The sequence below is a fragment of the Cydia amplana genome, chromosome 6, assembly GCF_948474715.1.
Source record: "Cydia amplana chromosome 6, ilCydAmpl1.1, whole genome shotgun sequence".
Classification (NCBI taxonomy): domain Eukaryota; kingdom Metazoa; phylum Arthropoda; class Insecta; order Lepidoptera; family Tortricidae; genus Cydia; species Cydia amplana.
Genome location: NC_086074.1, coordinates 1621419 through 1636707, shown reverse-complemented (window position 1 = coordinate 1636707; position 15289 = coordinate 1621419). Strand labels below are relative to the sequence as shown.

Here is a 15289-nt window from a genome sequence, read left to right as displayed (position 1 = left end):
GCAATACATTTGTCCTGGTGACTCCAGGGTTGACAGCATTCACTCTGACTCCATGCGGAGCGAGGTCCAAAGCCACGCAGCGTGTGAAGTGACTAACACCAGCTTTAGAAATCGAATAACCCAGATATACTCCTCCTGTAATGACACGATCAGCAATACTTGAAGTATGGACAATGTTACCCTTACTCTTGATCAGGTAAGGGGCAGCTAGGTGCGTCAAATGGACCATGGAGCGCAGATTCGTGTTCATAACGAGGTCTTAACGTTCCATACAATTTTCTTTAAATATGCATGAATCCTTGGCAGTTCCTGCATTATTGACCAGATTGTCCAATTCACCGAATTGGTCGATGGTTTCTTTCACGATGGTTTTGACATCTTCGTCTTTAGTGATATCTGCTCTGATGATGTGGGGTTTGTTGCCGTGCTGTTCGCATTGATTTGCGACTTCTTTTAGTTTTTCTTCGTCTATATCGACCAGGACCACCTTGGCACCTTCTCCGGCCAATGCTTTGACTGTAGCAGCTCCTATCCCGGAGGCAGCACCGGTCACGATAGCCACTTTGCCTTTGAAAGTCATTGCGTTAATAAGCACCGCTGGACAGATTCTCACTGCAAACTCCTTATTGTACGAGTAACTGTTTATTTATAGGGAACTTATCTCATGTTTTTATTTCAAAGACAGTATAATAATTGAGACATAGTGCAGAGAAGATAATACTACGATAAGATACAATTAGCAAATTAAGGCACGTGTTTATAATTTTATCTTTAAGAGAGTAGTCAAGAGTTAATAATGCACATAATCCGAGTATTTTGAATTTTTGCTTGAAATATCTGTTTATTGAATAAGCGAAAATATTTTTTTTTGTCAATTAGAGGAAGAAATGCCTATATCCTATATGTGATGAATATTTTGATTCCGGTTTCCAGGGCAAACATCTCCCCGAATAGTCCCTTCAATCTATTATAAAATTCTAATATAAAAGTGAAAGTACATTATACATTATTCGGGTTCGAATCCAGGTAAGGGCATTTATTTGTGTGATGAGCACAGATATCTGTTCCTGAGTCTTGGGTGTTTTCTATGTATTTGTATATTATATATATCGTTGTCTGAGTACCCACAACACAAGCCTCCTTGAGCTTACTGTGGGACTTAGTCAATATGTGTAAGAATGTCCTATTAATATTTATTTATTTATTTATTTATTATTATTTATTTATTAAGAGTGGCCAATTACCAATAACTACTTAAAGTGTCATAGACGTGAAGTGTCATAGTGGGACTTAGTCAATATGTGTAAGAATGTCCTATTAATATTTATTTATTTATTTATTTATTATTATTTATTTATTAAGAGTGGCAATGAATTACCAATAACTACTTAAAGTGTCATAGACACACAGCGGGAAGCGACTTTGTTTTATACTATGTAGTGATATATGTACTTACTTAAATATAAGTTGTTTTGTCAATACTAACATAGTAATTGTACCTAACTAATAATTTATGGATCTGTCTGTGATGTCCGAAATAAAGTCTTAATAATACCTAATATGTGCGCACATGTTGACAACGTTAAATATTGTAATGCCGCGCAAACTAATGGGTGATATCAACAAAGATCAATGCTCAACACGCTAATGACCAATAGATGACACCCTGCTGTCACCTCTATTTTTGACAGTGACTTTAGTTTAAAGATGACCTGTATTGGAACGGTGAAGAACACCCGGACGTTGACCTTAATAGCAACAATAGATATTTCTTATCATAATAAAAACAATGCGATAAGACGTAATTATAAATTGAGTGTTGTGACTAGAAATTTACAGTAGGTATCAGAAACTCCTATAATAACGCAATGAGTTTTACCGGTAAAGTGGCAATCGTGACTGGTGCTGCCTCCGGGATGGGAGCAGCAACAGTCAAAGCACTGGCCAGAGAAGGTGCCAAGGTCGCCCTGGTGGATAAAGACAAAGAAAACCTAAAAAAAGTCGCAACGCAGTGCGAACAGCACGGCAACAAACCTCTCATCATCAGAGCAGACATCACTAAAGACGAGGAAGTTAAACCCATAGTGAAGGCAACCATCGACCGATTTGGTCAGTTAGACATACTGGTAAATAATGCTGGGATTGGCGATTTTAAGTCCATATTTGACGAAAACTTTATGGAAAGCTACGACCTCATTATGAACACAAATCTCCGCTCAATGGTTCATTTGACGCACCTTGCTGTACCTTACCTGATCAAGACTAAAGGTAACATCGTCAATACATCAAGTAACGCTTCACTTCGCATTTTTAAAGGTCTACTTGCGTATTCTATTTCGAAAGCAGGTGTAGATCACTTTACGCGCTGCGCAGCTTTAGATCTCGCCGTTCATGGCGTTAGAGTAAATGCTGTAAATCCTGGACCCACCAAGACGAATATATTGCAAAACGCGGGCTTACCAAGCGATGATAGCGCTTGGGAGTATTGGAAAGATCGCACCGCGTTGAAAAAGGTAGCGGAGTCTGAAGAGGTCGCAGATTTAATTCTGTTCTTAGCCAGTGATAAGGCTAGGATCATTACTGGATCTACGTATGTTTGTGACAACGGTGCTCTTTTGGTGTAAATTATTTTATTGTATTTTCTTTATTCAGGACTACCAACAGATAATACATCTTACATGCTCTTAAATCTATATAACAATCATGACTGATGCTTATCTAATTATAGGTAACCACAACTTATATAAGTGTCTTGTTTTATCATTCTCATCGTCCAGAAGATATCTACTGCATCTTCTTCTTTACCCTTTTCCCATTTCATTTGGTATCAGAAAATATCTACCTACTACATTAAATGTTTGTTTTCGTAATAGACATGGAATATTTTTATTCAACATGACATGAAATAGCAGAGTTAACAGATAGTGTAACACATTTTGTTTAATAATAAATCTTAAAGGGTCTAGCAGGCTAAGCGAACAAGAAGTGCCCCCAACGACGGATTTTGTCGATATTTCTGGTAGTGTACTGTTAGGTCCTAAGGACCCTCCATGCTTAACATCAGACCTCGATTCTCTTTTGTTTGCGAGTTATTCAGGATAACATAAAATAATTAGGGTATCATTGAAAGTGTCATATTTTATAAACGATTCAAGTTACATGAACCAAACAAAATTATATTTGATAACAATAAAAAAAACTACAAAATGCATATTTTTTACCAGCATCCTGTCCTTAAACTTCATTGCAAAAAATAAAAATATTTTTTTCCTTCCAATTTTTTTTTTACTTTTCGCGGAGATACACCTCCAAAAAAAATATGCATGAGTAGCCACTAATTCCCACTACATACACATATAAAAATATTTGCACAAATGTTCGTGCTTCATGTCAATAAAACGATTCTCCAATAAGTAGTCACTGGCATTATATGTACAGATAGAAGTACCAGTGCAGTTTGAAGATTAGTGTGTAGGTATACAAACACAAACAAAAGAGAATCGAGGTCTGATGTTAAGCATGGAGGGTCCTTAGGACCTAACAGTACACTACCAGAAATATCGACAAAATCCGTCGTTGGGGGCACTTCTTGTTCGCTTAGCCTGCTAGACCCTTTGACTTAGTTGTAGAAGAAATTTTGTTGCACATCTAAGGGAGAAAATATTATTATTCATGAGTGTTTTAGTGAAATAGAGGAAGAAATGCTAACCCATGTTCCTCACGCCCGGCGTCCTTCGCGTAGTACATAGGCCTTAATCAAGTTTTAACTTTATGTCAACTTGACAGAATTAAATTTAAACTTCTTTTGTTACCTATGTTTTTTTTAACAGTTAGATTATTCTAGAAGCATTCTAGACTAATATTTATTATAAGCTTTTTATGTTTCACGATATGTTTGTGAAATTCTTAGTGTTAAATTTGATCTACCTATATAATAATACAATGTTATTATGAAAAAATATTAACATCAATAAATTGCTCTGATAATTAGATTAAGATAATATGTAGGTATGTAAAACCTAATTACTATTCATAAGTGCTTGTTTCTAGGCCTACATGAATAAAGTATATTTTGAATTGAATTGACTAGCAAATTTCGATGCCCAGTCGTCAAGACGCTATACTGTGTATTAATATGTTTTATTTTAATTTTTCAAACAACCTGTATTTGATCTATCTTTTATCTAATCTAATAATTTAGTGCAAGGACAACCATCTCCTCAAATAGTCCCTTCAATTATTTTAATAAACTTTTCATATTATTTTTAACTGATGTACCTTTTCTTAAATTTTTTTTCAATGACTAGAAATAAAGGCTTTTTTATTATTTTTAAGAATTATGTCTTTTCCGTGAATGCTCTATATATCGATCGTTTGTAGTTCCAAACCGACTTCAGACTCCAGACATAACTGACTTGTGGCCTGCAGCTAATTAATAGAGATACCTAATGTTTCCAGGTCCCATTATCAATAATAATATTCATTAGTCTTATAAACCGCAGATAATAGGTATATAACTTTGACAAACCTCGCGACTTTTTTTATTTAAAAGTATTTGTCTCGTGATTTTATTCGGAAGAATTTTGGCATTTAGTTATTATTTAGGTATTTTGGAACTAAATTTAATTCAATGAAAGACAGACAATGTTTCATTTATATAAGCCATTGAAGCTCTTACTCATCACAATAGCCCAAGTTGACCTTTAAAGAAGGGTTAGAATCGTGGGTACTGAAGCGTATTCCGTAACCTACTTAGAAATATCACTGTTTTGAAACTATGCCACTCAAGCGGGCCCCATGGTCTACATAACTTTCAAACTGGGGACAGTGGGGTATCAACACATAAAGTGACAGGTACAGTGACAAGAAAGGATAAATGCAAGAATTGTAAATTGAACCTTTGCATAAGTATCTACCTTCCTTTTATTAATTATCAATAATGTGGCTAATAACATTTAGTAATCTGTAATATATTTACTAAAATAAGATAAGACTTTGCTATAAAATACGTCTTACGATAAGAAGTCCGCAGTGAAATTCTATCAAGCGGTATTAACGCAATGAGTTTCACCGGCAAAGTTGCAATCGTGACCGGTGCTGCCTCCGGGATGGGAGCAGCTACTGTCAAAGCACTGGCCAGAGAAGGTGCCAAGGTAACCCTGGTGGACAAGGATGAAGAAAATCTAAAAGAAACCGCAAAGCAGTGCGAACAACACGGCAATAAACCTCTTATCATCACAGCAGATATAACTAAAGACGAAAATATCAAAACCATCGTGAAAGAAACCATCGATCAATTTGGACAGTTAGATATACTAATCAATAATGCAGGAGCTATCAAGGATTCATTCATATTGAAAGAGAATTTTATGGAGAACTACGACATCAATATGAACACGAATCTGCGCTCCATGGTTTACTTGACGCACCTTGCTGCTCCATACCTCATCAAAACTAAAGGTAACATCGTCAATACTTCAAGTATAGCTGATCGTCGCGTTACAGCAGGAAAATATATAGGTTATTCAATTTCAAAAGCTGGTGTAAGCCACTTCACACGTTGCGTGGCTTTGGACCTCGCTCCGTATGGAGTCAGAGTGAATGCTGTGAACCCTGGAGCCACCAAGACGAATATGTTGAAAAATATAGGGACGCCAAATTCAGAGGAAGTGTATGAGAAATGTAAAGCTGACACCGCTTTAAAGAAGATAGTGGAGCCTGAAGAGATAGCAGATTTAATTATGTTCCTGGCCAGTGATAGGGCTAGGAGCATTACAGGATCGACGTACGTTTGTGATAATGGGACACTTTTGATTTAAAACATAGTCAATGTGCCTCTAACTGCCTTTTCTTTAATTGTTGACGTAGAGATTTTGTGAATGTTGAGGTGTAAAATCATAAGTATTTAGTGAGCTCACGAGTAAATTAATCTTGTGACCGTTTTATTGGTTTTAGAATTAGAATGCTTTGCCTGGATTTGACAAGTCTGTTTAGTATGTGTAGCCGGCTACTACAATGATATTAATTCCGTGCATGCCTATTACGCTGCTTTTATGGCTCCTCTACACGATGGGCCAGCGCCGGCCACTCCAAGGGACGCAGCCATACGGCAGAATGAGATAGCATCGTGGAGAGGAGCCATTAGGATGTCTCACCCTAGAACCGGGTGCGGGCCGAGGCGTCCGACACATCAGTTTTCTATTGAAAGCATCACGTGATCACCGATCACCCGTCATAGAAAACGAAGTGTCGGAAACCCCGGCCCGGACTCGCGAGTTCTAGCGTGTCTCATTTTTGAAGTGAAAACTTCTTTAGCGGCGCTGTGCACTTTTGGAGGTGGGGAAAAGATGATAAACCCGCGACCCGCGACAGATCACGTGACCGTAAGACGGTATTGTATTCTTGTCGCTTAATTTCTCCGCCACTTTGCACATAGCCATAATAAAAATTCAAGTTTTCAAGGACGCTCAAGTCATATTAAATATATTAGAAACGGGTCACTCACGTATTCCGCCACCGTAAACGCAAGCTCCTGATGACACTTCTCGGTACGAAGTGAAACATGTCGAGCGTTTTTCGACTTAAAATACGTGAGTGACCCGTTTCTAATATATTTAATATGTCTTTGTCTCAAGGAAGTTTTGTTATTGAAGACGCTCAAGTCAATAGAGTTACGTAAAAGTATTATGTAGTACCTATATTATATTACATAAAAATGGGGTGGAAATTTATAGAGTGGACCAATTTAGGGATGGGGATTTGTTTGAAAAGTAAGGTAGGTACCCAAATTACTTTTTCCACGCAGACGAAGTCGCGGGCAGAAGCTAGTATCCAATAAGTTTGGAGTGTCACTGGGTACCCTACTAGGTTCAACATTATAATTTAGACAGGTATATAAAAAAACTATGGTTATTTAAACTCTCAGGAGCCTGTGTGGCAACGCGGAATAGGATATTGCTGGCTTGATGTGGTTACCATACCGAACACGGCGCTATATGCATCGCGCCTGCATGTTTCTGCCACGGCAGACGATGTGGTGGATATATTTGGAAGAGGATCCGTTACGAGCTGAAGGTGTTCCAGCTGCATCATTAAGGATGCCTCAAGTTAGAACGGGCCGTGTCCGGGCCGGAGCTTCCGGCGTTTCGTGGAAGGCATCACACACGTGATCAGTGTGATCACCTGTCATTGTCATAGAAAAGTAAGCACCAGATGCTCTGGCCCGGACACGGCCCGGTCTAACGTGAGTCGTCCTTTACGTGCATTTCAGCTAGTTCATGATGGGATGCCGCGGCCGCTGCTGGAAACCATCGCGTGCGTAGACATCTGGTATGTTAGCGGTTCCGTGGGAATCTGACCAATCCTACACCAGAACAGGTGACGCAACGGAAAACTGACGTCGCCAAAATGAATAAATATTGTTATTTAAGATTGTTATTATTGTATGTTAGTTGTACTGTATGTATGTTATGAATCAGAAACATTTATGCAGTGGGCATTTGGATTACCACATATCGAAATATACCTTATGTAATTAATTATAAAATACCTTCTTCTATGAAAAATATATATTGTTGGTACCATTTACCTATCAAAACAATGAAATGTAGGTAAAACATCAGTTCAATTTGATCAAACAATCATTGCGATTTCTGAACCGTAACTTAGCGACCGCAAACATACTTATTCTGTTGCAGCGTTAAGGTACCGTTTGGATACAGACTACTTACTTACACCAGCATTTGGCAGCAATGTGGCGCGACATTATTGCCGACTACATTGCTGCCGAAAATGTAAAAATCGATGTTGTTGACCGGATTTTAACTGCCTTTAACAACAAAAATCCGGCCAGCAACATCGATTTTTACATATTATGCGATTTTTACAATGCTGTCAGCAGTAACAATAATGCTGGTGCAGTCTGTATTTAAACGGTGCCTTTACTGCTGTCATTGTAATTCTTCTCAATAAAATGAGTGACGGAATTAACATGACTGTTATGTAGGTATCCTAATGTGATTTCAGCGCTGCTGTCACTATCCAAATCTAATATTTACACTATCGCCATCTTGATTTAATCACCATATCGATATACGTCTCCACAAGTCGCTCTTTGGTTTTCGGCACTGAGAAATTAACAAACATCCGTCCCTTCTGGAACGGGAATGTCTTGAACAACGGGACATCTGGAAATGACAAATTCGCAAGGTGATACTCCCCCTGCGAAAAGAAAAATTATGTAAAGAAAATGTTGAAAGTGAAGTTGTATCGCCATTTTGATCAATGAACCGTTTCTTATGTATTTATTAAATATCCTTTCGTCATGATTATGATTTTATAGCAAATTTTGATTTTACAACAACCACTGAAAATTAATCTATAAAGGATATTTTGAAGTAAGCATTTTAAATTTACTGATTTGTCGTGTTGCTCTTGGCTTTTTTGTAAATTCCAGTCAAACCTCTAGGCTAGGCGCTGTGAAATCATTAGAAACGGACAATTTTTGAAGATTTCATCGATGCCTGTTGCGAAGTTCTTGTCCAAGACTCAAGATTGAAAATCCTATATGATTGGTCCAGTCCTAACACTAGTTGAATATTCCATAACATAACTAGGACGTTGTCCCATCGCCCACACTGTTACTTAACTGTACATCGGTGGACCTTGTGTTTTTTGTAATAAGGTTCACCGATGTACAGGAAGTGTTGCTGTTTGTCCAACCCATAGAAGAAAAATCAAAAGCACACCTGTGGGAACGGGCATTTTTTGAAGCGCTCCGGCATACCAGTTGCGAAGACCCTGCCAAAGATGTTGTCTTTCATTATGAAGTCACACGCTTTGTAGTGCATCTCAACGAAGCTGCGTCTGTACTCGTTGCTGAGGAACTCGTACACATACACATCGATCTGTAATGTTGAAATGTTACAATAAAATACAATGCAAATCCTTTTTATTGCACAACCTCAATAAAACATTTAGAGAGACACACATTGCCACCGGAGTGGGTTTAGTGGGTAAGGCCAAATTCCCCCCCACTCCCCTCCCCCCTCACGTCAAGAGAATCATAAGGAGCGGCGAGTCCCACACACCGTGCGTAAATGCATTTCCACTCCGACAAAAAAAAGACTTTGACAGGGAGGAATTATAAAATCTTTCACAAATGGCGTAAATGTCCGTCGACGCTAAATCTACTTGACACAATATTACAAAAAAGTAGAGCAACTCAACACAAATTTAAGAGGATTTACTTACAGATACATTGTTTCCCAATGGAACAAGTGTCTTATAATGAATGCTGACGTAATGCATCGGGTCAGTGCGACTATAACGACGTGCAGTGAAGTTCATGAACCCGTAGTATTTGGGGTTCCAGTACGTAATGTTCGAGCGTTCGAAGTCAGCGTAGTAAACCTGAAAATTAATAAGTAAATATTCCTTATTGCACCAATAATAATGTATAACTACAAAGAAAAATTCACATATGTATAACTACAAAGAAAAATTATAAGGAAAATAAATAAATAACTAGGTAAAAACAGACGATCCGTTCGCTTAAAACACAAGAAGGAAGGTTACTGAGTGCCGGCGAGTCGAACGCTGCAGAACCAGTCGAAAATGTGTCATCAGATGCGTAACAAACGCGCGTTATCAGAGAGCGCACCTGCACTGGTTTGTTGAGTGCTGGACTAGCCCGCGCTCAGGTGATAATTAGAATTACACGACCCTTTTTTCGCAGGTAGCGGCACGTGCGGTTTTACTTAACACAATAGACAAAGGATTAGCCGTTCGGGGCGAGCTTCAAATCTACGGACTATAATTAATAGTGCTTACCCTTTCCCTGGCTAAAACAATACTCATTATCACACATACTAACGTACACGAGAACCATAGAATACACTTCACTGCAGCCATAATTACTTGTAACGTTACTAAGTTACGTTACGTTATTAAGTTTTTAATTTTGCGTGAGTTGAGTCTGAATAAAATCAGAATTATAATAAATTGCAATGTTTTCCCATATTATTTGTGGTACTATATTTGCTATTAAAATGAAATCAGTATTATTTTCTACTTACTCATAGTTCTATTACTAGTATTATAACTATAGTCATGTAATACCAATTAATTGTAATGGATATATGATTGGTGATTAATTTAGGGATCCGTGCAATAATGAGTCAGCAGCAATCAGTGCTGTGCAGCAACACTGTAGCAGAGCCGCTGGTGCAATATGAATTCGAATATAACCTTTATTTGGACTTTAAATGCAGCCAAAAAAAGCGGCCAAGTGCGAGTCGGACTCGCCCATGAAGGGTTCCGTATTCAGGGGATTTATGACGTATTAAAAAAACTACTTACTAGATCTCGTTCAAACCAATTTTCGGTGGAAGTTTGCATGGTAATGTACATAATATTTTTTTTTTAGTTTTATTATTCTCTTATTTTAGAAGTTAAAGGGGGGGGGGACACATTTTACCACTTTAAAAGTGTCTCTCGCGCAAACTATTCAGTTTAGAATAAAATGATATTAGAAACCTCAATATCATTTTTGAAGACCTATCCATAGGTACCCCACACGTATGGGTTTGATGAAAAAAATTTTTTTGGTTCCGTTTTTTTCCTTTTGAGGTACGGAACCTTAAAAAGAAATAAGTAAGTATAGTATTATTATAACTGATAAGCATAGCTTGTACAGATCATATCCAAACACATACGAGTTATGAAAAAACTTGTTTAAAAGTACTTACACATTTTAATAAAACTTCTTCGAACTATGTCTCGACGTAACTTAATACCTAATTTAATAAATTGTATGTATAACGATGTCTAGACCGAATAATTTAGGCATTTAGCATAGTATTAGAATTAGAGCTAACATAATGTCACGGCATAATTTTCCATCTCGGTGTTTCAGCCTTTGATACTTGAAAACCTTACATTTCTAAGTGAATTTTATTTTAGAAAGTGATAATGTATTTTTCAGAGAATTTGAAAATGTCAAGTTAAATTTAGTTTCTTATCGTGTTATAATATTTGTCTTCAAATTAACTGTTGTTCTTTTTAGATGTGTATGTTTAAGTTTGTATGTATGTATATGTACTGTAATAAAATATAGTCGTCTGGCACCACAACACAAGCCTTAAGGGGCCCACTGATTAACAGTCCGCCGGTATCAGTTAGAACAAAAAGTTAACAGTTCCGAACAACTGACAGGCCGATACCATCCGACGGACTGTTAATCAGTGGGCCCCTTTATAGAGCTTTCTGTGGGGCTAGGTCATATTGTGTGAAATTATGTAAATTTTATTGATTTATTTATTTATTTATTTATTAAAGACTCATATTTTCACATTTATGAATTTGATGTAGTGTACGTACTTAACTACTTACCTTTTGTAGAATAAGGATCTCGCATGACTATAAGCTTGTCGAATAGCAGCTGCATGATATAAAATTATAAATAGTCGTGAGTGATAACGTGACTGCTGAGCAAGCGACATGGAAAATTAACCCCGTCTCACTGGTTACTTTGAGCCAGTGAGCTTTCTATTAAGCGTATCTTTCAGCCAGTGAACTTTGATAACTGCTTAAGAAAACCTTCTGTTAAAAAGCAAGTGATACATTGAAATTAGATGTCATATGTTAAAGAAGAAATAACATAGGTTTTTCATTTGGTGGCTGAGACTGGAGTCATTAGTTTTAAAAACAAAAAAAGGAAACATGGTGGAGTTTAAAAAGAAAGGCCTTTTGAAACAAAGTTTTGGTCGGTCGGTACAGACTAATTTGTAATTGTAATTTTAACAAGGATTTTAAAAAGTGACCTTTGGAGACGTAGCCCTCGCAGGTGACAAGAAAAAGTTGGCCCACTCATAAATACAACCACAAATACAACAACATAATACAAGCTTTGCTTACGCTACGGCTTACGTAGGCGAACAACGCGCGAACGCGGCGCGGCGCGGCGAGGATGAAACAAACCGTTGATACGTCTATACGTATCAACGGTTTGTTTCATCCTCGCCGCGCCGCGCCGCGTTCGCGCGTTGTTACTGCTGGTATGTCTTACTCGTACGTGAGCGATTTAGACGCGAAGCGGCGCGGCGGCCGCGCCGCGTTCGCGCGTTGTTCGCCTACGTAAGCCGTAGCGTTAGTTTGGGGCTAGGTTGATCTGTGTAGGATGTCCCCTAATATTTATTTATTTAAATAGTTATAAATCTATAATTTGTATTTTCTAACGTGGTCCGTAACATACCTTCGTCGTAACAAAGTGAGACGCACTTTACCTAAAGACGCAGTATGAAGAGGTTCTTGTTAAGATAGATCGATGAATCAAGAACACGGAAATCCGCCAAGACCAAGATGTTGCGAATGCCTTTATTCTTTTTTGCAGTGTTCCTCTTTCGGTCGACATGTTTCAGCAATTCATACCAAGATTTATTTTCTTGCTCGAGCAATCTCGACATTTATTTCATACAATACGCTGTAATAAGGACGGCGACTCAGACAATAGATTTCCAGACACCTGGCTCAGGATGCCGACCTTTCCGGAATATTTGCTGAGGGTGCGCGGATATTTTATTGCCAAGACATGCGTGATAAGCAATGTCGTGGAATTTTTTGTAGATTTTGTTCATAAAAACGCGCATTCTTAATTTATTGACCATTAACGAAAGAAAAAAAAAAACATTTTAATCCTGGTCACGGCACCAATTGGATACTTCTCGCTTTTTGATTATTGAAATTTAAAAATACGAATTAAGTCAGTGTTTACCTAATAGTTATTACCGTGACGAGTAGACAAAAAAAAATTAATAAAACTTGGTCTTTTTTGCGATTTATTTTATTATAAAATAATAAGTTAAACCTAGGAGAACTTGATGGCAGGAGAGCTATGTGGATAACCTTTTGATTCTCCTGAGTATCCCCGTAATTACAATTTAATTTTGCAAAGAAACTCCAAGCATATAGTTAGGCTCTTGAAGCTTGGACCTAAGATAAAATGTGCGGGTGAAGCCTAGCGTGGGTCCTCCGCACAATAGCGATGGTGAGTGTCGAGTCTATTGTAAGACGCTCTGCTTACATTAACGAGGTTATCTTTTATTCTCAACCATAGGTAATGGTTGCGATAGCCGATAACCAATCTTAGGTATATTGTGAGTAAATTTTATTTCATTATTATTTCACTCATTTAGCACTAACAGATTAATAATTAGCAAAATATTACTTATACTTAGTATCTAACAAGCATTGATCACTTCTAATTGGATACAACGAACTAAAAATAATAATTGTAAAGATGAAAAGAAAACATTAATTGCAGTATAAATTAAATTAAATCGAATTCATAAATTCTACATAAAATATTGAATATAGAATTTTGAAAAAATGACACTATTTACTCAGAATAATAAATATATATAATTTCTACAGACTAAATTACGTACTTATATAAAAACGTATACATTGATTGTGAGCAAACAATAAAAGATTAAAAAATACATTTGCTCATGTCCTCAGTTGTATGTATTAAGTTGCAGTAATTCTAAAACGTTTGAATTAAATATATTATGCTGCTACCTTTTTCTTCTACAATATCAATCAAACAAAACTAAACCATGAAACCATTTTAATACCTATAAATATTTTCAATCAGGGCCCCAAAACCTTAAAATCAAATTAATTTAACCCTTTTCTTGAAAAATTAAAAAAAAACGTAAGTTCAAGTCTCGATTACGCCTGATAGAACAAAATTCTCTTAGAAAAAATACAAAAAGAGGAGGTAATAATAAAATGATGTATCTTGTAAGATACATGGCCTAGGTAAATGATAAACAAAAACCGCTATCATATAAACAGAAAAAAAATCGTTCGACGGCTGGATGTTATATCAAATTAAGATAACTAGTGGCTCTGTGAGCTGTAGACCTCGCGAGCAGAGCTTAAAACTGAATAAATGTATGGCAAAAATATTTATTAAAATATAGGTATAGTACATGTAATATAAACAAAAAATTAAAAACTACATAAAGCTACAAACAAAAATTAAACGAATACGCTTAACCCGCGCTTGATAAATAAAAAATACGAAATTTTTCATTTTTTCAAAATAAAAAAAATAAAATAAAAAACAACTATACGAAATTTAAGAATAAAAAAATACAAAAAGTTATGTAGCAGTATACAATTACTGGGGATGGAACCAGGGACCTTCCGATGCATACAAAAAAGCGAACGTTTGCAAAATACGCCATTATAGTTCTTACTAAAGCTGACGAAATTTAGCTACTCATTCTCAAGTAAAAACTAAATATCTAAATACCGCCAAAACCAGCGATACAAATTTTCTGAATTTTTGGCCATTTAATCTATAAACATATCTCAAAAAGAAAAAACTCTTATGATACCGATACGACTATTTGTTTAGGCGGGAGCTATCACGACTCCGCCATTTTGAAAAATTTCCAAAAACCGGATCGACAAAAAAAAATATTTAGTCATAGAATAGAATAGAATAGAAAAGAATAGAATAGAATAGAAATAATTTATTGTTTACCGTGTACAATAAGGTGGAATACAATGTTATGCACATACAGTCACAACGGCAACCCATATCGGGTATACAATATTATATTTGCAAGGTACTTAACTAATAATTTAACTAAAACTGCATACTTATTTGTTAACATGCTAATTGGTTTCATACATAAAGTATTCATACAAATCATAAAAAACACGATCAATCAACCATCCCTTTAGCTGTAGCTTGAATTTTTTCCCACTTAACATTTTTATGCTTGAGGGTAGGTGATTGAAAACTTTAATTGCTGTTATAAATGTGCTCCTACAATAAGCTGCATTTCTGACTGCCGGGAGCAATATGTTGTGTTTGTATTGCGACCTCACATTATCACGTTGTGCTGAGTAAAATGAAAAGTCGCATTTATTATTTGACACAAATAAGCAAAGCTCGTAGATATACAGCCCAGTTAATGTAAGAAATTTGTGTTCTTGAAAGACGTGTCTTAGGGACTCATTGTTATAGAAGCGGTATATAATTCGGATGCATTTCTTTTGCAGAATAAAGGTCGTTTCTACATTAACTGAATTGCCCCAATAAATTAAACCATAGCTTAATAAAGGATATACATTTCCATAGTAAGCGTTTTTAACTGTATCTTCTGAACATGTATTTGATAATATGGATAAGGCATAGCACTGGCTGGCAATTCTTTTGTTAATTTTTTCCACATGAGATTTCCAATTTAAATGTGGGTCTATGGACACGCCC

General features: G+C 36.5%; 2 protein-coding genes across 2 annotated transcripts; one reads left to right on the top strand and one right to left on the bottom strand.

The window, feature by feature from the left end:
- Positions 1-244: 244 nt before the first annotated feature.
- On the bottom strand, positions 245-580 carry LOC134649189 (uncharacterized oxidoreductase TM_0325-like). Its single transcript, XM_063503906.1, has one exon. The coding sequence runs from the start codon at positions 578-580 to the stop codon at positions 260-262; it is 321 nt and encodes a 106-aa protein (XP_063359976.1). The 3' UTR covers positions 245-259.
- Positions 581-1832: 1252 nt separating this feature from the next.
- Positions 1833-2626, top strand: LOC134649188 (3-oxoacyl-[acyl-carrier-protein] reductase FabG-like). Its single transcript, XM_063503904.1, has one exon. It carries the CDS (start codon positions 1869-1871, stop codon positions 2622-2624), a length of 756 nt encoding a protein of 251 aa, XP_063359974.1. The 5' UTR covers positions 1833-1868; the 3' UTR covers positions 2625-2626.
- Positions 2627-15289: the final 12663 nt, after the last annotated feature.